The 24,227-nt window shown below is 36.1% G+C and overlaps 1 protein-coding gene across 3 annotated transcripts in view; it reads left to right on the top strand.

Moving 5' to 3' along the window:
• Window positions 1-23,905: 23,905 nt before the first annotated feature.
• The window catches only part of MLLT3 (MLLT3 super elongation complex subunit), a 289,127-nt gene continuing 288,805 nt past the window's right edge, over window positions 23,906-24,227 (top strand). For 2 of the 3 annotated variants that reach the window (XM_027859115.1, XM_027859113.1), the window contains exon 1: window positions 23,907-23,980. In XM_027859115.1, coding sequence (XP_027714916.1) covers window positions 23,969-23,980 — 12 coding nt within the window. In that variant the 5' untranslated portion in view covers window positions 23,907-23,968. Of the gene's footprint in view, window positions 24,079-24,227 lie in introns of all 3 variants that reach the window. The other variant, XM_027859116.1, reaches the window with a different exon arrangement.

Genomic DNA, 24,227 nt, shown 5'->3' with positions numbered 1-24,227 from the left:
TTCATTCTGCAAATTTTTTTCCCTTGTCTTATTGCTATAGCTAGCAATTCTAGTACAATATTGAATAGTAGTGGTTATAATAGACATTTTTGTTTTATTCCTGGTTTTATTGGTAAGACTTTGAGTTTATCTGTATTACAGATGATGTTTGCTCTTGGTTTTAGATAAATGCTACTTATTTCAAGAAAGGCTCCATTAATTCCCATGTTTTCTAGGTTTTTTTTTTTAATTGGAATGGGTGTTGCATTTTGTTAAAGGCTTTTTTCTGCATCTATTGACATAATAATATGATTTTTGTTGTTATTGTTATGGTCAATTATGGTGATAGTTTTCCTAATATTAAACCAGTCCTGCATTACTGGTATAAATCCCATCTGATCATAGTGTATGATTTTTGTGATAAATTGCTGTAATCTCCTTGTTAGGATTTTATTTAAATCTTTTACATTGATATTCATTAGGGAAATTAGTCTATAGTTTCTTTCTCTGTTTTTGTTCTCCTTGGTTTAGGTATAAAAACCACATTTCTGTCATAAAAGGAATTTGGTAAGACTCATTCTTCACCTATTTTTTTTTCAAATAGTTTATATAGTATAAGGATAAATTGTTCCTTAAATATTTGGTAGAATTCACTTGTAAATCCATCTGTTTCTGGGGATTTTTTCTTAGGAAACTCATTAATGGTTTGTTCAATTTCTTTTTCTAAGATAGAGTTAAGAATTCTATTTCCTCTTCTGTTAATTTGGGCAGTTTATATTTTTGTAAATATTCATCCATTTTATCTAGATTATCAGTTTTACTGGCATATAATTGGGAAAAGTAACTCCTAGTAATTGCTTTAATTTCCTCTTCATTGGTGGCACATTTGCTTTTTTCATTTTTGATACTAGCAATTTGGTTTTCTTCTTTCTTTTTTTTAGTCAAATTAACCAATGGTTTATCTATTTTATTGGTTCCCCCCCATAAAATGAGCTCCTAGTTTTATTTATTAGTTTAATAGTTTTCTTACTTTCAGTTTTATTAATCTCATCTTAATTTTCAGGATTTCCATTTTGGTGTTTAATTGGGAATTTTAAATTTGTTCTTTTTCTAGTATTTTTTAGTTGCATGCAAAATTCATTGATCTGCTCTCTCTTTCTTTTTTTGATGTACACATTAAGAGATATAAAATTTCCCATAAGTACTCCTTTGGCTGCATCCCACAAATTTTTGAACGTTGTCTTGTAGTCATTCTCTTTAACAAAATAATTGATTGCTCTCATGACCCACTCATTCTTTAGAATTAGATTATTTAGTTTTGAATTTACTTTCAACTATGTTTCATGGTCCTTTATTAAATGTAATTTTTGTTTCATTATAGTCTGAAAAGGAAGCATTTAATATTTTAGGTTTTTTGCATTTGGTTATGAGACTTTTATGCCCTAATATATGGTCAAATTTTGGAAGGGTGACATATGCAGCTGAGAAAAAGGTGTACTCCTTTCTATTCCCATTCAATTTTTCTCCTGAAGTTTATAATATCTAATTTTTCTAAGACTTTATCTCCTTGACTGCTTTCTTATTTATTTTATGTTTAGATTTATCTAGCTCTGAAAGGGGAAAGTTGAGGTCTCCTACTATAATAGTTTTACTATCTATTTCCTCCTGTAATTAATTTCACTTTTCTTTTAGAAACTTGGACACTATGCCATTTGGTACATATATATTCAGTATTGATATTACTTCATTGTCTATGGTTCTTTTTCAGCAAGATGTAGTTTCCCTGCTTATCCCTTTTAATTGTGTCTATTTTTGCTTTTTCTTTTTCTGAGATCATGATTGCTACCTCTGCCTTTTTAACTTTACCTGAAACATAATAGATTCTGCTCTAACCCCTTATTTTAACTCTATGTGTATCTCTCTGTTTCAAATGTGTCTAGTATAAGCAACATATTAATGGATTCTGGTTTCTAATCCATTCTGCTATTTGCTTCCATTTTATGGGTGAGTTCATTCCATTCACATTCACAGTTATGATAAGTAACTGTATATTTCCCTCTAATCCATTTTCTTCTGTTTATCCTTCTTTCTCTCTTTTTATTCTGTCCCTCCTCTAAAGTCTGTTTTGCTTCTGATCGCTGTCTTCTTTTATCTTCCCCACCTTTATCACCCCCTTCCCCGTTTTCTGTTATCCTCTTCCCCTTCTACTTCCCTGTTGAGTATCACAGATTTCTGTTACCATTTGAGTATCTATATATATTTTCCTTCTTTGAACCAACTTAGATGTGAGGTCCAAGGTTGCCCCCCCCACATACCATTTTCCCCTCCACTGAAAAAGTTCTTCCTTGTACACCTCTTTATGTGAGATAATTTCTCCCATTTTTCCTATTCCTTCCTCCTTCTTCTAGGAGATCCCTTTTTCTCACCTATTTATTTTTTTTATATTATTCCAACATGATTAACTCACTCCCAAAACCACTTTCTATGTAGAATCCTTCTAACTGTCCTAATAATGATAAAGTTTTTCAAAGATATGTTTCATCTTTCCATATAGAAAGCTAAACAGTTTAACTTAACTGACTCTGGTATGATTTCTCTTTCATGTTTACCTTTTTATGCTTCTTTTGAGTCTTGTATTTGAAAGTCAAATTTTCTATTCTGCTCTGGTCTTTTCACCAGGAATGCTTGCAAGTTCTCTATTTGATTTAGTACACATTACATGATAATAACTGACTATAGTAATCTCATATATGGTAAACCCAAAGATCCAAGTTTTTGGAACAAAACTCATTATTTGACAAAAACTGCTAGGAAAACTGTATGGCAGAAACTATGTATAGACCAATATCTCACACTACATACCAAAATAAGGTCAAAATGGGTACATGATTTACACAGAAAGGGTGATGCCATTAGGAAATTAAGAGAGCATGAATAGTTTATCTGTCAGATTTGTAGAAAAGGGAAGAATTTAGGACCAAAGAAGATATAGAGAGTATTACAAAATGTAAAATAGATAATTTTGATTACATAAAATTTAAAAGGCTTTGCACAAACAAAACCAATGCAATCAAAATTATATGGAAAGCAGAAAACTGGGGAAAATTTTTGCAACAAGTATCTCTGATACAGGCCTCATTTCTCAAATATATAGACAACTGAGTCAAGTTTATAAAAATACAAGTCATTCCCCAACTAATAAATGGTCAACAAGCAGTTTTCAGACAAAGTAATAAAAGCTATCTATAGTCACATGAAAAAAGTACTCTAAATCACTATTGATCAGAGAAATGCAAATTAAAATAACTCTGAAGTACCACCTCACATCTATCAGAGTGGCTAATATGACAAAAAAGGAAAATGTTGGAAGTTGGAGGGGATGTGGGAATACTGGTACACTAACGCACCATTGGTAAAGTTGTGAAGTGACCCAACCATTCTGGAGGACAATTTGGAACTACACCCAAAGGGCTATGAAACTGTGTATACTCTTTGATCTAACAATACCATTGCTAGGTCTATATCCCAAAGACATTCCAAAAAAGAGAAAAGGACCTATTTGTACAAAAATATTTATAGCAGCTCTTTTTTTTTTTTGGTGACTAAGAATTGGAAATCAAAGGGATGGCCATCAATTGAGGAATGGCTGAACAAATTGTGGTATATGAATTCTAATGGAATATTATTGTGCTATATAAGAAGTTACAAACAGTATAATTTCAGAAAAGCCTAGAAAGACTTACATGAACTCATGCACAGTGAAGTGAACAGAACCAGGAGAATGTTACACTCAGTAACAGCAATATTGTTTGATGAAAAACTTTGAATGACTGAGTTATTGTCAGCAATACAATGATCCATACTATCTACCTCCAGAGAAAGAACTGATAGTGTTTGAATACAGACTGAAGAATGCTATTTTTCACTTTCTTCCTTTCATTCTTTTTCTTTTATATGGGTCTTATACAAAATGACTAATATGGAAATGTTTTACATAATTGCACATGTATAATCTATATCTGATTGTTTACCATCTCAGGGATGGGGGAGGAGAATAGGGGAAGGGATAGAATTTGTAACTCAAAACTTTAAATAAAAATATTTTTAAAAATTGGAAAAAAAAGAAAGCCCTCTATTCATTAAATAACACTTTTTTCCTTGAAGGATTATATAGGTATAGCGTGGACATATTGTGGATTCAGTTCCAGACCACTACAATAACGTGAATATCCCAATAAAGTGAGTCACATGAATTTTTTGGTTTCCCAGTACACATAACAGTTATGTTTGCACTATACCATAGTTTATTAAGTATGCAATAATATTACATCATTTAAAAACCCTCACGATGTACATATCTTAATTTAAAAATACTTGATTGTTAAAAATTTGCAAACCATCATTTGAGCCTTCAGCAAATCATAATCTTTGTACCGGTGGAGTCTTGCCTTGATGTTGATGGCTGCTGACTGATCAGAATGGTAGTTCCAGAGGGTCAGGTGGCCGTGGTAATTTCTTGAAATAAGACAACAATGAAGTTTGTCACATTGTTTGACTCTGTGTTTCATTTGAATACTTAGAAGCCATTGTAGGGTTTTTAATTGATCTAATTTCAATATTGCTCTGTCTCAGGGAATAGAAAGCCCAAGGAGAGGCAGAGAGATGGAGAACAGGCACAGAACACACATAACATTTCTAAATTAAGTTCTCTGTCTTATATGAGTGTGGTTCATGGCACCCCCAAACCATTACAATATAAACACAAAGATCACTGATAACAGATTACCATAACAGATAAAATAATGAAAAGGTTTGAAATATTGAGAAAATTACCAAAATATGACAGAGACACAGTGTGAGCACATGCTTTTGGAAAAATGGTGCCAATAGACTTGCTCAATGCAGGGTTGTCACAAACCTTCAGTTTGAAAAAAAAAAAACAAAATATCTCTGAAGCTCAATAAAGCCAAGTGCAATAAAACAAGGTATGCCTGTGTTTAGTTTTGCTGGGTAGGTTATTCTTGGTTGCAATCCCAGCTCTTTTGCCTTCCAGACTATCTTATTCCAAGCCCTCCACTTCTCTAATGTGGTAACTGCTATTAGATTCAACCCAATTTTTTAGCCTGTTAAAATCTATTCTTTTTGTTGTTCCCAGCAGGGATGTCCTAGGATCAATGCAAGCCATCTTGCAAGAGCTGATTGTTAAATTTTCAATGTGAGCATTTGCACCTCAGAAACTGACAAACATTATAAATCAGGGCTTGATTTGTTGTTTTATTGATTGTTTAAACCTAAAAAGGTGATGGATAAAATGTTAATAATGCAGATTATAATTAAAATTACGTGATATGTTCCTCTTTTTCCCCCTTGTGGCATTTCCTTGATCTATCGTTTGAAAACAGATTTGTTAGTCTGGCATTTTTCTGGTTAATTCTGTAATGTTCAGCTCTTGATGAAGCTAGTTGGATTAGTGATCATTTCTTACCTTTCTAGTGTTCAAAAATCATCATAGTAATATGCTAGATGAAGCTTTATAAATAATATTTTTTAAAAACACCCAAAATTTAAAATGAGTAAAGAAAACAGACAAATACAATTTAATAACAGTATGAAATAAATGATAAAGCTAGAGTACCAGGAGCAACAAAGGTGAAAAAAAACCCTACATAATACATTTTAAAGGCTATCTTCAAATAGGTAAGTGACACAAATCAAGTACCCACATGTACAAAAATATTTATAGCAGCACTTTTTGTTGCAGCAAAGAGTTAAAAACAAAGCAGCTTTCAATTAATTTTGAAATGTCTAACCAAATGATAGTGTATGAATATAATGGAATGTTATTGTGCCATAGGAAGTGATGAAACAGAAGGATTTGGAGAAGGATGGGAGGACTTGTACGAAATGAAGAAGAATGAAGTGAGTAGAACCAAGATAAGAATTCACACAATGGCTACATTACTCTAAAGGAAAACAAGTTTGAAAGATTTGAGAACTGTCATCAATACAATAAACAATCATGACTCCAAGATCAATGATAAATCATACTTCCCACTTCTTGACTGAGAGGGATGGAGAAGAGAAAGGGAATGAAACATAAATTTTTGGATATGGCCAGTATGTGTATTTGCTTTGCTTGCCTATGCTTCTTTATTACAAGGGAGGGCATTTCTAATTTGTGTTTGTGTATGTTATGGAAGGGAAACGGGGGATATGGGAGGGAAAGAGGGGATGGTGTTAGTGATACCCACCTTCTCAAAAAAGAGTGTCAATGAAACATTTGAAAAATGGACATTAGAGAACAGACTATATAGTCCAGAGGAAGACATAATAAGCAGGACAGCTTTAGAACTAGAGTGTTGAGTTTGTTACATACATTTTAAAAACTGAAGATGTACATAATTGAGATTTGCAGTTTCATATACAATCCTCTTTTTCTGTTCTTCTTTCAATATGAAAATGATTATAGAAACAAAGTAGGTGCCCATCAGTTAGGGAATGGGTGAATAAATTACGGTAATAATAATGTAATGGAATGTTCTTATAAGAAATGATGAAAGAAGAGAAATTTAGGAAGCCTTATACAAAGTAATAAGCAAATCTAGGAGAATAATTTATACAATGATTACTATGACATAAGTTAAAAAAAAAGCTTAGATCATAATTCCAGAAAAAAAATGATAATAAATCATGCTTCCTTTGCCTTGGCAGAGAAGTGATGGACGAGGAGGAACAGAAGGAGTCTTACATTTTCTGACTTAGCCATAGGTAAATTTGTTTTGAGTGAATATTTACTTGTAAAGGTCAAGCTTTTATTTTTATTGTCATTGAGGGGAAATTTGGAGGGAAGTGGAGAGGAAGTGATAGTGATACTAAAAAATGAAGAAAAGAGAAAAAACATCAATGAATCATTTGAGAAAGTTCAGAGTGGGAAAAAGAAAAGCAGGGCAAAATTGAAACTACTATGTTTAATTTAAACCAGCTGTATATAGTATGGTGGGGGGGGGATTGTTTTAATGAAAATTATAAGGAGACTGAAACCATTTAAGGCCTATTGGTCAGGGAGAAGATTCCGTGGTCGTATTTGGGCCAGCTGATTTGAATGAAGACTAGTGATAATTTTGTCAGATAGTGGTTAAATAAAAAGAAATTGAGAAGTAAAAAAAAGAAATTAAACAAAGATTAGCATGAGTAAGGAAATCACAAGACAAGTAAAGAAAGAGCTTGAAGGAAGTAAGAAAGTTTGGGAAAAACTAAAATTAGAATGAAAAGATGCCAATAAATATTCAGAAAAATAATCAATATCAGGGGTATGATAGAAAACTTCAAGAAATCCATAGAAGAAGCCAATAACATTTACTAAACAGAAAACATAATGAACATATAACTCAAATATCTGCCTTGAAAAATCATAGAATTTATCAAAACAACTAGAAAATAAGAGACAGCTAGGTGATGAAGCACTGGTCCTGGAATCAGGAGGGCCTGCATTCAAATCTTACCTCAGACATTTATTAGTTGTGTGACCCTGGGCACTTAACCTGGATTGCCTAAAAAACAAAAAAACTAGAAAATATGCAGATTCATAAGACAGATCTAGAGAAGAAGCCATGACACAACAATCTCAAAATTACTGACATCCTAGGAAATTTAGGGAAAAAAAACCAAAATAATTTAAGACTATAATCTAGTAAATTATTAAATAAAATAAGCCAGAATTAGAAAAAAAAAGTTGAAAAATTCAAATAGAAAGAATACAAAGGACACCAAAATAGAAATACCCAAGATTCAATATGCCTTGTAATTAAGCTGCAACTTCACAATGATAAATGAAAAAAAAATACTTCAAGCTACCAGAGGAAATAGAGAAATCTCTGATCAAGGAATAACAACCAAGATGCCAGTAGATGTTTCAAGGAGTACAAGGGACAATGGATAAAAATAAATTAAATCTAAAAGGGATTCCTTTTGTGTCCTTTGTGTCCTTTGAGTCCTTTTGGACTAGATGGCTACTGTGATCCCTTTCTTCTTTCAAATTCTGTGATTCTACATTATGTAAAATTAGGAAGCATGGGCCATGAGCCCAGAAATATCTAATCAACATGTTTTCTGAATGCTAGAGATTGACAGAAGTAAAGAAGCATTGAAACTTTAAAGAGTTTACAAAGAAACATATTCAGTTACTTCAAGGAAGCCTTTGATTTATAGTGAAATCTCCAAGTCAAAAAGATAAGTATTTAAATTAATTTTCACCTATGCCCAAAGGCCAACCAAACTCTGCATACTCTTTGATCCCACAATATGACTACTAGATCTGTATCCCAAAGAGATCATAAAAAATAAAAAGGGACCCACATGTACAAAAATATTTACAGCCGCTTTCTTTGTGGTGGCAAAGAATTGGAAATTGAGGGAATGCCCATCAGTTGGGAAATGGCTGAATAAGTTGTGGTATATGATTGTAGTGGAATACTATTGTGCTTTCAGAAATGATGAGCAGACAGATTTCAGGAAAATCTGGAAAGACTTACATGAACTGATGCTGAATAAAGTGAACTGAACCAGGATAACATTGTACACAGTAACAGCCACATTGTGCAATGGGAGACTTGGTTCTTCTCAGTAATACAATGATCCAAGGCAATTCCCAAAGACTCATGATGGAAAATGCTATCTACATCCAGAGAAAGAACTATGGAGCCTGAATGCAGATCCCTGTTTTCACTGGTATTTTTTTGTGTTTTTTTTCTTTTGTTCTGTTTCTTCTTTCACAACATGACTAATATGGAAATATCTTTAACATGATTGGACATGTATAACCCATATCAGATTGCTTGCTGTCGGGGGGGGGGGGATGGCACAGGGAGAGAAAAAAATTTGAAACTCAAAATCTAATAAAAATGAATGTTGAAAAAAAGAAAAAAAATAATTGTTCACATCTCAAACCAAGTAAATGAGTTGCTGACATTTTAAAGCTGCTCTAGGATTATATTAGCTAAATTATTAATGTTCCAGAAGAATGCTTCAGAGAACCAAAAGCAAAGCACCTATCTTTGGTACAGAAAAAGTCTGAGGGTTTTTTTTTTAAAGCAATCCAATATATTAGAATTTTGCTTATAGTGGTTTTGTTGAAATTGGGAGAAACAGAAATAATAAAAATGAGGAAGATATTCCTTTCTTTAAAAAAAAAAAAAAGACTGAAGAAACAAACCTAGCAGTTACAATGCTAAATTGACCAAACCTTCAGATATTTTTCAAAGTCACAGAGTGTATTGAAAGCCCAATCCAAGGATGGAGGTGAAACCATTGCTGTTTTAGCTCCTTATTCAGAATTTCCTTCGCATAGAATTAACCTAGCCAATAATCTACCCTTCTTATGTATCTACTTTCTCTCTCCCCTTTCTCTCTTGTTTTCCTGTTCAGTGGAAAATATTTCCATACTCAACTCTGCATATATATATTAGTTCCTATCAGAGTGAAGTTCAAATGTTATTTTGGTTCACATAGTCTTGTACTTGAGCCCTTCAATTATATTAAATAATTTATACCATACTTCCTCTCCTTTTTCCCCACTAATAGATTCTTTCTTTTTTAAAAATTTTTTTATTAATTTATTTTGATTTATCAACAATCACTTCCATATGCTTTTGAGTTTAACATTTTTCTCCCCCTTCCTCTCTATCACCTTCCCCAAGATAGGCAATCTGATATAGGCTATACATATATATTCCTATTAAACATATTTTCACATTAGTGATGTTGTAAGTAAGAATTAGAACCAATAGGAGGAACCACCAGAAAAAGGAAACAAAATTCAACAGAAGAGGAAAAAAAATAGTAAATAGTATCCTTCAATCTGCATTCAAATTCCATAGTTCTGTCTTTGGATGTGGATAGCATTTTCCTTCATGAGGCCTTTGGAGATGTCTTAGATCCTTGTATTGTTGGGAAGGGTTAAGTTTATAAATATTAGTCATTGCATAATGTGGCTGTTACTGTGTACAATGTTCTCTTGGTTCTGCTCACTTCACTCAGCATCAGACCATACAAGTCTTTCCAGGTTTTTCTGAAATCAGCCCGTTCATCATTTCTTATAGCACAATAGTATTTCATTACATTCATATACCACAACTTGTTCAGCCATTCCCCAATTAATGGGCATCCTCTCAATTTCCAATTCTTGGCCACCACAGAAAGAGCTGCTATAAATATTTTTGCACATGTGGGTACTTTTCCCATTTGTATGATCTCTTTGGGATATAGACCTAGAAGTGCTATTGCTGGGTCAAAGGGAAGGCACATTTTTATAGCCCTTTGGACATAGTTCCAAATTGCTCTCCAAAATGGCTGGATCATTTCACAACTCCACCAACAATGCACACTAATAGATTTTTTCTGGTTTTTTTGTTTGTTTGTTTGTTTGTTTGTTTTTAGGGGAATTGGGGCTAAGTGACTTGCCCAGGGTCACACAGCTAGTAAATGTGAAGTGTTTGGTCTGAGGCCAGATTTGAACTCAGGTCCTCCTGACTCCAGGGCTGGTACTCTATCCACCGCACCATCTAGCTGCCCCCCTTTTTTTAAAATTTTTTTTTGGTGAGGCAATTTGGGGTGAAGTGACTTGCCCAGGGTCACACAGCTAGTATGTGTCAAGTGTGTGAGGCTAGATTTGAACTCAGGTCCTCCTGATTCCAGGGCCGGTGCTCTATTCATTCTGCCACCTAGCTGCCCCTTCTTTCTGTCTCCCTTTTAATTCTTATTTTAAGATCATGAAAATATTACAAAATCACACCCAGGCCCTTGGTCTTTTTAGATTACTTCTATGATCCTGATAATGATAGGGTTCTGAGAGGATGCAACTATTGTCTCCCTATATTAGACGATAAAGAGTTTGTTTAGTCCCATATGATTTTTTGCTCATGTTTACTTTTTTTGCTTCCTCTTACTTCTATGTTTGCATTTCAAATTTTCTACTCAGCTCTGGTATTTTCATCAGAAATACTTGGATGTTCTCCATTTCATTAAAGGTATCTCTTTTTTTAACCCTCTAGGATAATATTCAATTTTGCTGGGTAAGTTATTCTTGGTAGTAAGCCTATATCCTTTGCCTTGTAGAATAGTATACTCTAAACTCTACATTCCTTTGCAGTAATAGCTGCTAAACTAGGTGTCATATCCCCTGTGGTTGCTTGAATTCTTTGTAACTGGTTGAAGTATTTTTTCTTTGACCTGGAAACTCTGGATTTTGGCTATAACCTCATTGAGAGTTTTCATTTGGGAGTTTCTTTTAGGTAATTGCTGTGGAGTACCCTTTGGTTCTAAGAGATCTGGGCAGTTTTCTTTTATGATTTCTTGAAATATGATGTCTAGGTTTTTAGCGTCATGGTTTCAGTTAATCCAATCTTCTTCTCAAACTGTTTTCTAGGTCAATTTTTACAGCAGTCAAGATACAACCACCATTTATTAAGGACTTACTACATGCTAGGCTTTGTGCTAAGCCCTGGGAATAGAAATAAAAACAGAAAGACAGTTCCCACCCTGAAGGTGCTTACATCATAATAAAGGAAGACAATAAATAAAATGAAGCTGTAAGGCTGGTGATATCAATCTGGAAGTAACTGACATTGAAGCATGATAGAGAAAACCCAAAGTGCAGCCTGGAAAGGCATCTTCCTTAAAGGGAGTATCTAGAAGGCAGGAGCCATCCAATTAAGAGGAGAACCTGAAGGGGTGAAGGTTACTTCTGATGTATGAATTCCAGGGCTGAAGCCAAGTTCTAAGATGAAGAGGTTTCTGGGGCATGGTGGAGAATGTTCATAATGTAGTCCAGAGAAGAATGAATTTATTATGAGGTACACTTACATTTTCTTCTATTTTTAAAGTTTTTTAAACTTCATTTTAACATTTTTTATCTCATGGAGTCATTAACTTCTATTTGGTCCATTCTAATTTTTAGGCAGTCACTTTCTTTGGCAAGGTTTTGTATCTCTTGTGACCCGCTTTTAATTGCCTTTCCAATTCTTTCTTCCTAACTCCCACTTCTTTACCATTTTTTGTCTTTAGTGTTCTCATTTAATTTATAAAATATTTTTGACTTAAAAAAGTCTCTTACTTCATCTTTTCCAGGAATTCTAGTTGAACTTGTACCTTAGCTGTGTTTTTCTTTGAGGCTTTTCTTATAGATGTTTTAGAGTCTTTTTCTTTTTCTGGGTTTGCTTCTTGATGGAGGTGTCCTTTCCCTCACCACGTCAGAGCAGATGTAGGTATCCTCTGACTATTTGCCAATGAGGGATCAATCTCTAGAGCACACGCAATATCTACATGGAGGCTCGGTGATTATATATATAATTATAATATAATATATTAATATATTATATAATCACATGATTTTATAATATAATCATATATAATTATTATATTATGTTATATGTTATATAATATAGTATATAATAATAATAATAATATTATATGTAATCATCGAGCCTCCATGTGGATATTGTGTGTGCTCTAGAGATTGATCCCTCATTGACAAATCTCCTCACTACAGTGCTGGATGATATGAGTTGTGAATTGAAGTTTAATTTCTGCCAACTTGCTTTCTGGTTCTCCCAGAAATTTTTTGTGTGTGTGTGTGTGTGTATGTGTGTGCGTGTTTCAAATTGTAAGTACTTGTCCCAGGAGATGTGGGTATTTGTTTTTATGAAATACTATTCTACTATATTCATTTTTCTTTTCTGGGTCTGGTATTTCTACTATGGACTCCCAATTACTTTTTCTATTATTTTAACTAGTTCAATATAGTTTTAATGTTTATTGTTTTGTAGTACCGTAAGAGATTTGATGCTATTAACCCTCTTTCCTTCCTACTTTTTTTATTATTTCCCTTAAGACTTTCCCTTTTATTCCTCAACATGAATTTTATTATTATTTTTTCTACTTCTTTAAAGTCACCCTTTGATGGTTTGATCAGTATGGCAATAGTACTTAATAAATTACTTTACATAATATTTTCATTTTTATTTTATTGGCATGACTCAACCATGGGTCAACATCTTTAATCATTTAGGTTTGTCTTTATTTCTGTTAAGAATGTTTTATAGTTGTAGCCATAAAATTCCTGCATGTGTTTTAGTAAGTGGAATCCGAAATATTTTGTTCATTATTTATTCTAAATGAAATTTATCTTTCTATCTCCTCCTGTTGGGCTTTGCCTGATGATTTATGTGAGTTGTTTTGTATCCCATTATTTTACTACAGTTAGTTTTTTCAATTGTTTTTTAGTTGACCCTCTAGAGTTCTCTGAATAGTCTATCACGTCATCTAATTTAGTTTCCTCTTTGCATGTATTTATTCCCTCAATTTCTTTTCTTATCTTACTGATGTAGCTAGCACTTCTAGAGTTAGGAAGGGGCTAAGTTATGAAGCATCTTGAATGCCAAAGAACTTTATGCTGGAGATAATAGGGAGACACTGAAGCTGATAGAGCAGAGGAGTGACATGATCAGAACCACGCTTTAGTAAAAATCATCTGGCAGTTGAATGGAAGGTGGATTGGAGTGGGAGAGAACTGAGACAAGAGACTAATTGGAAGGTATTTGCATTCCAGTCCAGGCAAGAGGTGATGAAGGCCTGAAACGGGGTTGTGGCTTTGTGAATGGAGAATAGGGAATATATAGGAAAGATGTTGCAAAGATAGAAATGAGAAGATATGGCAACGGATTGGATATGTGGGGTGAGTGAGCGTGAGGAGCCTGAGGTGTACAGAAGTCCCAGTCAGCAGTTTCTTGTGTCCTCAATACAAGGTGCCTTTGGTTGTACCCACCTCTTCGAGGAGACGTGCCCTTCCAAAGGCTCCAAAAAGAGACCCACACACTATAATCTTGTCAGCTTGATTTGGATCATAGGGTCATCCTTTTAGACCTGGAAGGAACCTTAGAAGTCATCTAGTCCAGCTTCCTCATTTTACAGTTGAGGAAACTCAATCCCTGAGATTTGCTTGATTCGTAATCCCTAAGAATCCCTGACTTGCATCTAAGGTCATAGCAGTAATACTTAATAAAGTTGGAGTTCAAACCCTGGTTCTCTGAATGCAAATTCAACCTTCTTTTCATTTTGCTGCACTGTCTTCAAACTACAGAACCCATTTAGCTGACCAGGGACTTCCTTGATCTCCTCAGTCCCTATCTCTGCCACCTTATACTTAGAATACATTGAATATAAAATGGGTTATCTAATAGCAACATGGCTATAGTAGCACCTAGTGCTAATTGTATTTTGGAGTCACTCAATAAAATTAATTGAATGTAATGAATTAATAAAACTAAAATAGTAGAATTATCAAAGGCAATCTAGCCCACTCTTCTTCCAATCAGCTCTGTGCTCGGCTCATTGTTCATTTTGAGTTTCTGATGCACGCACTGATGGACCAACTCTCTGGGTTGGGGAGGTCCTCCAATGAAGTCCTCTTCAGATGTTTTGTGGAGGTATCAAGGGACCCCTGTGCTCTCAAAGGCTGTGCCACCAGTTGGTCAGTCAGTAAACACATCTTAAGCACTTGCTACACCAGGCACTTGCTAAGCACTGGGGATTCAAAGAAAGACAAAATATGGCTCCTGATCTCAAGGAGCTCAGGGTTTAATGGAGGAGACAACATGTAAACAGATATGAGTGAACATGTTATATATAAGACAATTGAGAAAAAATCAACTGAGAGAAGGTACTAGAATTAAGGCAGAATATAAAAAGACTTCCTTTAGAAGGTGAGATTTTACTGGGACTTGAAAGAAGCCAGGAAAGCCAGGAGGTGGAGATGAGGAGGGGAGGATTTTAGTCATGAGAGACAGCCAGTAAAAATGCCTGGAGTCTGGAGCTGCAATATCTTATTCAAAGAATAGCAAAGAGATCAGTATTACTGGATCACAAAGAATGTGTGGGTAAGTGTGTGTGTGGGGATATATAAGGTGTAAGGAGAATGGAAAGGTTGGGAGCCAGGTAATGAAGTGTTATATCAAGCATAGAATTTCATATTTAATCCTAGAGATAATATAGAACCCCTGGAGTTTATTGAATGTGTGTGTGTGTGTGTGTGTGTGTGTATGTGTGTGTGTGAGTGAGAGAGAGAGAGAGAGAGAGAGAGAGAGAGAGAGAGAAAGAGAGACATGGTCAGATCTGCCCTTTAGGAAGATTATATTGACAGCTGAATGGAGGATGAACTGGAGTGTAGAGAGAATTGTGGCAGGGAGACTGACCAACAGACTTTTTCAATAGTCAAGGTTTGAGGTGATGAGAGTCTGCACTGGGGTAGTGTCAGTGTCAGAAGTGAGGAGAGGGTGTGTGTGTGAGAGATGTTACAAGGGTAAAATCCACAGGTCTTTCCAACAGATTGGATACGGTGGAGTGAGAAAGACTGACACTTAGGTTTGGAGCGTGGGTGAATGGGTAGATGGTAGGACCCTCTAAAGTAATAGAGAACTGTGCAAGGGGGGATGTTTTATTGGCAGGGGGCAGATAATGAGTTCAGTTTTGGGTATGTGTAGTTTAAGACGTCAGTAAGACCTCCAGTTTGAAATATTTATATAGCAGCTCTTTTTGTGGTGGCTAAGAATTGGAAATCAAAAGATGTTCATCATTTGGGGAATGGCTAAACTATGATTGTGATGAAATATTATTGTGCTATAAGAGATGATAAGCAGGATGATTTCAGAAAAACCTGGAAAAACTTTTATGAACTGATGCACAGTGAAGTGAACAGAACCAAGAGATCATTGTCCACAGTGACAGCAATATTTTTTGATGAAGAAGTATAAATGACTTAGCTATTCTCTGCAATACGATATTCCAAGACAATCTCAAAGGACTAATGATGAAGCATACTCTCTGCCTCCAAAAAAAGAACTGATAGTGTTTGAATACAGACTGAAGTATACTATTTTTCACTTTCTTTCTTTCATCTTTTTTCTTTTATATGAGTCTTCCTGTACAAAATGACTAACATGGAAATGTTTTACATGATTGCATATCTGTATCCTTTATCTAATTGCTTACCATCTCAGGGAGAGTGGAGGAGAAAGAGGGAAGGATAGAATTTGGAACTCAAAACTTTTTTTAAAAAAATGTTTAACAATTGTTTTAAATATGTAATTGGGGGAAACACACACACACGTGTGTGTGTGTGTGTGTGTGTGTGTGTGTGTGTGTGTATTTAAAGAGAGAGATGCTGAGGGCCTGAGCTAGGTTTGTGGTTCTGTGACAGAAGTGGGGTATGATGGACATTTTGTGAAGATAACAATGACAAGATCTGGCAATGGAGTAAGTATATAGGGTGAGGAGTTGAGGCAACGACACCAAGGTTGCAGGCCTTGGGTGACTATGAAGATGATTGTGCTCTTGACAGTAATGGGGAAGTGCAGAAGAGCTTTGCTCAATTTAGTTACAGCATAAGCAAGGAGTAACTTGAGATGAGGCTATAAAGGTAGAGTGGTTCAACATTTTAGAGGGACTTGAATGCCCCACAAGGAAGTATGAACTATATTTGGTAGTCAATAGGGAGCTACAGAAAATTTTTGAGTGAAAGAGTAACATCTCTAGATCTCTGCATAAGAAAGATGATTCTGATGCGGTGTGAAAGATGCATTGGAGAGAAGAGAGAGGTAAGATGACCTAGGATATGACATAAATTTATATCAGTAGTCACAAATAATATAAATACTATGGACTACTAATAAAATGGTTAGCCTAGAAAAAAAAAGACTTATTGGGAATATAATTACTATTTTTAAATATTTAAAGATCTGTCAAACTCAGGAAAGATTAGACTTGTTCTGCTTGACAACAGAGAACCAGGACCAATGGATGGAGGTTACAGGGCAACAGATTTTTGCTTAATGTGAGGAAGGACTTTCTTATAACTACTCCTGTTCATCAGCGGAATAGGCTGCCTCCCTAGACACTGAGTTTCCAATTATTGAAAGAATTCAGGCAGTGGTTAGAAGACTATTTTGTTCAGAAATATTGTAAAGAGAATTCCTGACTTGAATGGGAGAAGTTAGACCTGTAGGATATCTCCTAATTCTTGATTGTATAGAGTAAAAAAAAAAGCTATGGATAAATAATTTATTATCACTGGGACCTATTTATAAGTGGGATGGGTTTCTGAGAGGGAGGTAGCAGGACTAAAAGTCATTCATGGTTTAAGGAAGATTCCCAGGAATGGAATTCTCAGAGAGATATTGGGGTTGGGGTGGGATGCTAAGGCCTGGCAAAAGGATGGGTCAGACTCCAAGGTTTCAGGGGTGAGGCTGTGCAAAGCTGTTCCTTGTCTTCTCTGTTCTGCATTCCTTAGCCAAAGGGGCAGAAAACTGGCAGAGGTGACAGAGGCTCTGCTTAGAGGCATTAAGGCATTCTCATCATTAAGAAACATAATTCAATCTGTAGTGAAAGTAGCATGTGTATGCTTTCAGCCCCTCCTGTTCATTTTTATCATTGACATAAATGGCATGCTTATCAAATTTGCTGATGACACAAAGCTAAGATGCATAGCTAATGCACTGAATCAGTCTCCAAAAACATTATAACAGCCTATGATATTAGGCTGAATTTAATACAATGCCAGTCAATAGGGACAAATGTAAAGTGTTACTCTGAGGTCTGAAAAAATGATTTTATAAGTACAAGAAAGGAGAGGGCATGTTTAGACAGAAGTTTGTCTGGAAAAGCTCCAGGGTTTTTAGTGGATTACAAGCTCAACCTGAGTCAATGGTGTGTGATTTGAACAATCTGCTCACCATGGAGAGAGTAAAGAACTGGAAGTCAGAAGACCGGGGTTCTAGTGGGGGTAGTTCTACCATTTAAAAGGTGGATCTGGACACAGTTCACTTTCCTCTGGTTCCTCCTTTTCCTCAACTGTAAAATGAGGGGGGAAGTGTTGATCTAATGTTTAGTTCCAATGTTCATTTAGCTCTAAAAGTCTATGAAATTGATTATTGAAGCTTGAACTTTGCCATTTATTATCTGGGATGCTGGACAAATCACTGTCTCTTTGTTCCTCACTTTCCTCTTCTATAACGGTTGAAATAGGTGTAAATCTTTGATCTTGTTTCAATTGTATGTGGCTCATATGTCTGATATAGTATTTTTCCTCTTTGACCTATTAAGACAGACCTTTTTATTTGTCTATTTAGAAGAAAACAATTATTTGCTAATTTCATAACCATTAAAATAAAAAGAATATTGCCATCTGAAAGTTGCCACTAATATACCACTGGCATAATGTTAAATTTTTATGTAAACTTTAATTAGAAGATAGCACAAAGTTTAGGAAATATAAAAGATAAAGTAAGTTCAAATATTAGAGTTCTGTGCATTTTAGGCAAAAGTTTTCAATCACACTGTCTTAATTGATTGGAAGTGTTTTTAGATTCTCTCCCTCTTCCCCTCCCCTCCCCCACGTCTGCATTCTTGGTCTAAGAAACATGCAAGAATAACTACAGGACACTAAACAAATGTTAAAGTGTTAGCTATTATTATGAAGTCAGGGCAGCACCCTACTAAATAGATAAATGATTGCTATGGGTGAGTCCTTATCTCCTGTAAGTTAATACTTTTCTAGATTTATTTTCAGGAAATATCTTGCACATATCTGAATGATGAAGGCAGTGACAGTGTATTTCTTTTCTCTGGAAAGTCATTGACAAGATGCTTAAATGGTTATCAAAACAGTTTTTTTTTCCAGTTAGAATGATGAGGAACCCTACCCTTTTGGAGATCCCAAGACACTGTAACAGAATCATGAATTAAATATGATCACTAATGACATCTCTTAAAATATGTAAAATTTTCAACAGATTTCCATAATAATAAAATGGGTTGGGTTGTTCAACAGAAATAGTATTCTTATGATCAAGAGGCCTATCATTCTTTTTCCAGTGAAAGATTTTTCTTTCTAGAGTTTCAATAAGGTGTACTTAGAACATACTTTAGTTTAGAGAAAAAGGCAACTATGAATGCTCTGTTATTCCAACCAATTTATTATTATTGTGCTGAGTTTTCTAGCGGATAAAAGATGGGACTGGGAAAGAGTACACCTGGGTTTTCTTCCTTGCTAGACCACTTACTGCTTCTCAGATAATTCACTTCAATTCTCTGTGCCGGTTTCTTATTACTGTACAGTGTATACATGTATGTATATATAACACATATCCTTCTCTTGAAGTGTTGTGAAATGAAAATAAATAGTGGCTTTGGGTGTCCTCATAAAAAACTTTTGTTCTGTAAAATGCCTTATTTTTCTCCTATTTGCTAGGATTTTGAGGGTATGCATATTTTATCTCCTCAATTAATTTGCTTAGGACAAGTACCCTATTTTGCAATTAAAATGGTTTTTAAAAGCAAATACAATTAGTAGGAGGGTGCCAATAACAAATCTATTCCCTCTTTGAGCTGAATGACTAATGGAAGAGGAGTAACTTTGTTTTGTTGACTTGATGAGGAATTCTGCTCAAGAAATAATCAAACACAACAAAATTCTCCATTCATTAGTTTGATCTACAAGCAGTTTGATCTACAATTATTCTTTAACACCCTTCCATAATTATCTTTTAACTTCCTTCACCATCACTACTATTCTATTACTAAGTTTGGCTACCTCCGAATTCCACTTCAAATCACCCACCTAAACGAAACACAGCTGCAGGTAGAGAGCCTAGGGTTAAAAAAAAAAAAAGTGAGGATGAGATGGGGTGGGGTGAGAGGGAGATGAAAATGGTCTTTGAGAACACTTTGCTATTCTACTATATTTAAAACATTTCTTTTTACTTGCAAATTATTTATAGAGATGTCTTTCCTTTCTGCCGGCAGATCCTAAAGATTTGGAATGACTTTGAAAATATGTGCATTATAATGAAATTCTACCACTCTTCTTACTGTATTCCAAATAAATGTTTGTTGGAGAAAGATTAAATGAATGTCATAATTTAGAATTGTGAAATTTTAAATCTTGGAGGGATTATCAATTTTGGATTAAATTAGATTTCCAGGATTTAGATCTAAGATGCTATGAACACTCTCACTTTATAGATGAGGCAACTGAAGTTCAGAGAGATTAAAAGATTTGTTCAAGGTCACATAGTTTAGTGGAAAGTCAGGAATAGAAAGCTTAAATTACTTATTACTTTAAAAGTTAATCTTAATGTTTAGTTAGGGGAATATAGGTGCTGTAATTTGTAGGATCATAGATCCAGAAGTGGAAAGGACCTTAGAAATACTCTAGTCCAAACCTTTAATTTCGCTGAAGAAATTGAATCTGAGACAGGTTGTCACTTGCTGAAGATCACTCATGTAGTGAGAGCTACATTGAGAGCTGAGATTTGAACCCATTTCCTATAATTAAAAATATAGTACTCTTACTGCCATAGATCAAAAAAGTTTGTTTCTAAATTTAACTTTCATTTGAAGGGAAAAAAGAAAAGCAGAAAACCAAAACAAAATCCACCTTTCAAATGCCAGATTTCCAATATTTATTGCAAACTGTCATTTTATTAGCAAGACCTTGTTTTTGTTACTGTTTATCAAAATGGTCCATAAAAGATTATCTTCGTTAAATAATGGACAAAAATTGTCAGACAATCTAGAATCCCTCTGCCTCAAAATGTGGAAACTATGCCTTAAAAAATTAAAAAAAAAAAGGTTTTTTTTTTAAGAAGGTCAAGTGAGGACGGCAGTGTAAGGACTCATTGCGCCACCTACTGATTATTTCGCGCATCTCCCTTTCTCACAGGTTTTATTCTTCAAAAATTGTAGTTTCTGAAATGATTTCTTTTAAAGGGCTGGAAGTGTTGGGGGAATTACTCATTGTGGCCTCACAACTGGTATTGACCAGTTCTTAAGTTTTAAAATATACAATTCATAAAGGAAAGAGAGTTCGGATTTCAAGTATTATGTACGACATTCGAAAGAGACTAGAGCCTGCACTGGCATTGAATAAATACAATACTGACATCAACTACAGCTGAAAGAGACTAGATATGTTTGTCACTTGTATTCTAACGGGATCTTTACCTGCTTTTTTAGAAAATAAATGCATGGAAAAGAGTAGTTTAGAAACAAATTTATTTCCTTTCTTGTCCGGCATGAGGGACTCTTTTTTTATTTGCTTCACTTACCTGAAGAATTTATTTTTACCAATTCATTTCACCGCATATATGGGCATGTTCACACAGACACAATACATCAAACTCAAACTGTTATTTCTGTTTAAGCTTTCAAAAAGGTCTTATTTCTCCTCCCTCGTTTTTTCTGCTGGTGTGCGAATTAACAAACGTTGCTAGTTCTTCAGTGTAGAACGCTGAAGGTAATTGGGGTCATCGATATAGAAAAGGGAAACCCAGCTCTCAGCGCCTGAAAGACTTTCTGGCTTATTGTTATTTGTATTTGGTGACTGAGAAGTCGGGTTGATGCTACTCTGAGTATGTGGCTATTCTGTTTGGGAAACCAAGCCCCACAGATTTGGCAGGATTTGACTTCTGCTATCTTCTGTTTAACTGCCAGGAGGGTTGGTGTTACAAAGGGACCTCCTAGGAGGGGTTGAGTTGACACAGACCAGGTGTCTGTCGAAGGCAATCTACCTGCTCTCTGACACATGAAATGAATCATCTGTGTTCCTGGTATTTAAGATCTTTTGCTTCGAATCCTAAGGATGGTTAACTGTTGTGTGGGTTTTCGTTTTGTTTGTGTTAGAAGAATGGGTAGGAGCGGAGAAAAAAGTTGAAGCTAGATAGAGGGTAGGGAGGATAACAAAGAAGTGAATCAAAGGAAATGTTAGGAAGGAAGGAAGAAAAGAGTGAAGGGAGACCAGTTCGGAGATGGAGGAGGAAAGTGAAAGAGGAAAGACGTCAAAAAACCAAACCTGAAATCTGAAGAGAAAGAAAAATGCAAACAGTTTACACTTTCTGAATTAAATTATCTCCCCTTCTCAACTAAATAAACTAAAGCTACACGGTTCTTGCCCACTCAACTATGTAGTAATCGTCCCGTGTTACTTTTTTGCTAATGGTTATTCTTCTTGTTTAATATATCATCCTCTCCCGTCCCCCTGTCTCTGGTCCACAGGCGAGATAATACCTGCCAGAAAAATTTACGGAGAGCTCTTTAGGGATCCCGTCTGGTGGGAAGTTTGTCACCCGGGAGGCTAACCCGATTATTATCCTGAGATGGATTATGTTTACTGTCACCAAAACTCATAGAGATTATAATCCAATTTATGCGCATTACAGTCAATATTAGCTTTGTCTGCTATTTTGAGCCTCTCAGTTGCCCCACGAGTCCTCAAAGGGCAACTAAGCCAGTTCTGATGCAATCCAACCCGCTGCCAGGGAGAGGGGAAAAAAAGACTACAAAAGAAAACAACTTCCCGCCACAGCTCAGAGACGTGACGTTTGTCTCCTGCCGTCACCTGGGCATCTTAGACATAGAACAGCTTAGAGTTCAACTTCTCAAAACATTCCCTAAGGGAGAAACGATCGGTTTGCTTCATTGCTTAATTTCTCTCTCTCTCTCTCTCTCTCTCTCTCTCTCTCTGTCTCTCTCTCTGTCTCTCTCTCTGTCTCTCTCTCTCTCTGTCTCTCTCTCTCTCTCTCTCTCTCGTCATCTTTATATACATTTCTCCAACTTTGAACCCAGCCCAGGCCCGTGGTATTATGCTCTTTTCAGTCACACGTTTGCTGGAAGAGAGCGTAGTGATAACCTCATTTGGCAGATGAGGAAACTGAGGCTTTCAGAAGGTTGTGATTTGTCGTAGGTCACACAGGTAGTAAAGGGCAGAGCCGTGACCTTTAAACTCATTTTACTACTGGGGCTTGTTTGGTTTTTGTGTTTGTGACTCGCAGCATCCAAGATAGATAGTGCCAGGAACATAGTAGGCGCTTAATAAATGTTGAAGTAATGACTCCAAATCCAGTGCTTTTGCTACTGAATCAGTAATTTACTAGTTTGACGTGTGTGTGTGTTTGTGTGTGTTAAGTTTATTTTGGGGTGGGCTTTTGGATGTTCAGTTGTGCTATTTAAGCACAAAAGCAAACTTTTTTTTTTTTTGCGGAAGGCAAATACACTATTTAGGCATTTATGAAGTAGCTATCTTCCTTCTGCGGGAGAGCAAACTTTTCCAGCAAGCCCAGAAAGATCTAACAGCCCCCAATTCCCACTTCCCTTCTTCTCTTGCCCCTCTCTCCCACCCCCCTCTGCTGCTGGGGCTTTCAAGGGGGCTCTACTTTGGCTACATTCCAACACTTTTAATCCGTTTTTTATTGTCAGACCGGAGGTGTTTGCACTGGGGCTGGTATCGCTCCCCCACAACTGCCCAAGACTTTCCTAGTCTTCTAACCCTCCGCTTCTCTTTTCCTCAATAACCTGTTACTTTAAGTAATGCATTTCGGTTTCGGCCGTAGTCGGGCAGGGAGGGCGGCTGGGGTTTAGTGTAATTTAGTTACTGTGTTTGATTGGCTCTGTTGGTCTCTTTCCCTCTCTCTTTCTCTTCCCCCCTCCACCTCCACCAGTCCCTCCCTCTTTCCCTCCACAGTCCCTCCCTCTTGCACCGGGTTCTGTGTCTAGTGTCAGTAGCTCCCAGCCCAAGGCGCATGCTCCGAAATCCCAGTCTCAGCCCCTGCTGCTGTTGCTGCTGTTTGGTTGCTTTTGCTTTGGCTGTCGGGGCTCAGTTTAATAAGAGAGAGAGGGAAAAAGAGAGAAAGAGAGAAGAGAGAGAGAGAGAGAAAGAGAGAGAGAGAGAAAGAAAGAAGGACAGCGAGAGAAAGAGAGGGAGAGAGACAGGGAAAGGGGAGGTGGGGGGGGGAAGACAGAGAATGTCCGCCATCTACCCTCTTCTCCTAGGCGCACTCTCATTCATATCAGCTTCTTCATGAATTACAGCTGAGAAGGGGAGGGTGGGGGCGGGGGGGAGTCGGGGTACCAAAAAACACCCCAGCAAACCTCCGGGCCCCCAGGCATGGCCAGCTCGGTAAGTACATGCAAAAAAAAATCTTCTTTCCTCCTCCTTCACCCAGCGCTGCTGCTGCTGCTGCCCAGACACCGCTCCGTGGTTCCAATTAGAGAAAGGTTGGTATGGTTTGCAGTATGCTGCTTTTCCCTCTAAATCTCCACTCCCTCCTCTGCACTCTCACCCACCCCCCCCATATACTCCTCCAACCCCCCCCTTTGCAATTGCAAGAAGCACGCACACCACCACACACACACACACACACACA

Source organism: Vombatus ursinus, unplaced genomic scaffold (assembly GCF_900497805.2).
Source record: "Vombatus ursinus unplaced genomic scaffold, bare-nosed wombat genome assembly UNPS02014158.1, whole genome shotgun sequence".
Classification (NCBI taxonomy): Eukaryota; Metazoa; Chordata; class Mammalia; order Diprotodontia; family Vombatidae; genus Vombatus; species Vombatus ursinus.
The sequence above is the reverse complement of the archived record's forward strand: the minus strand, read 5'-3'. Positions and strand labels throughout refer to the sequence as shown.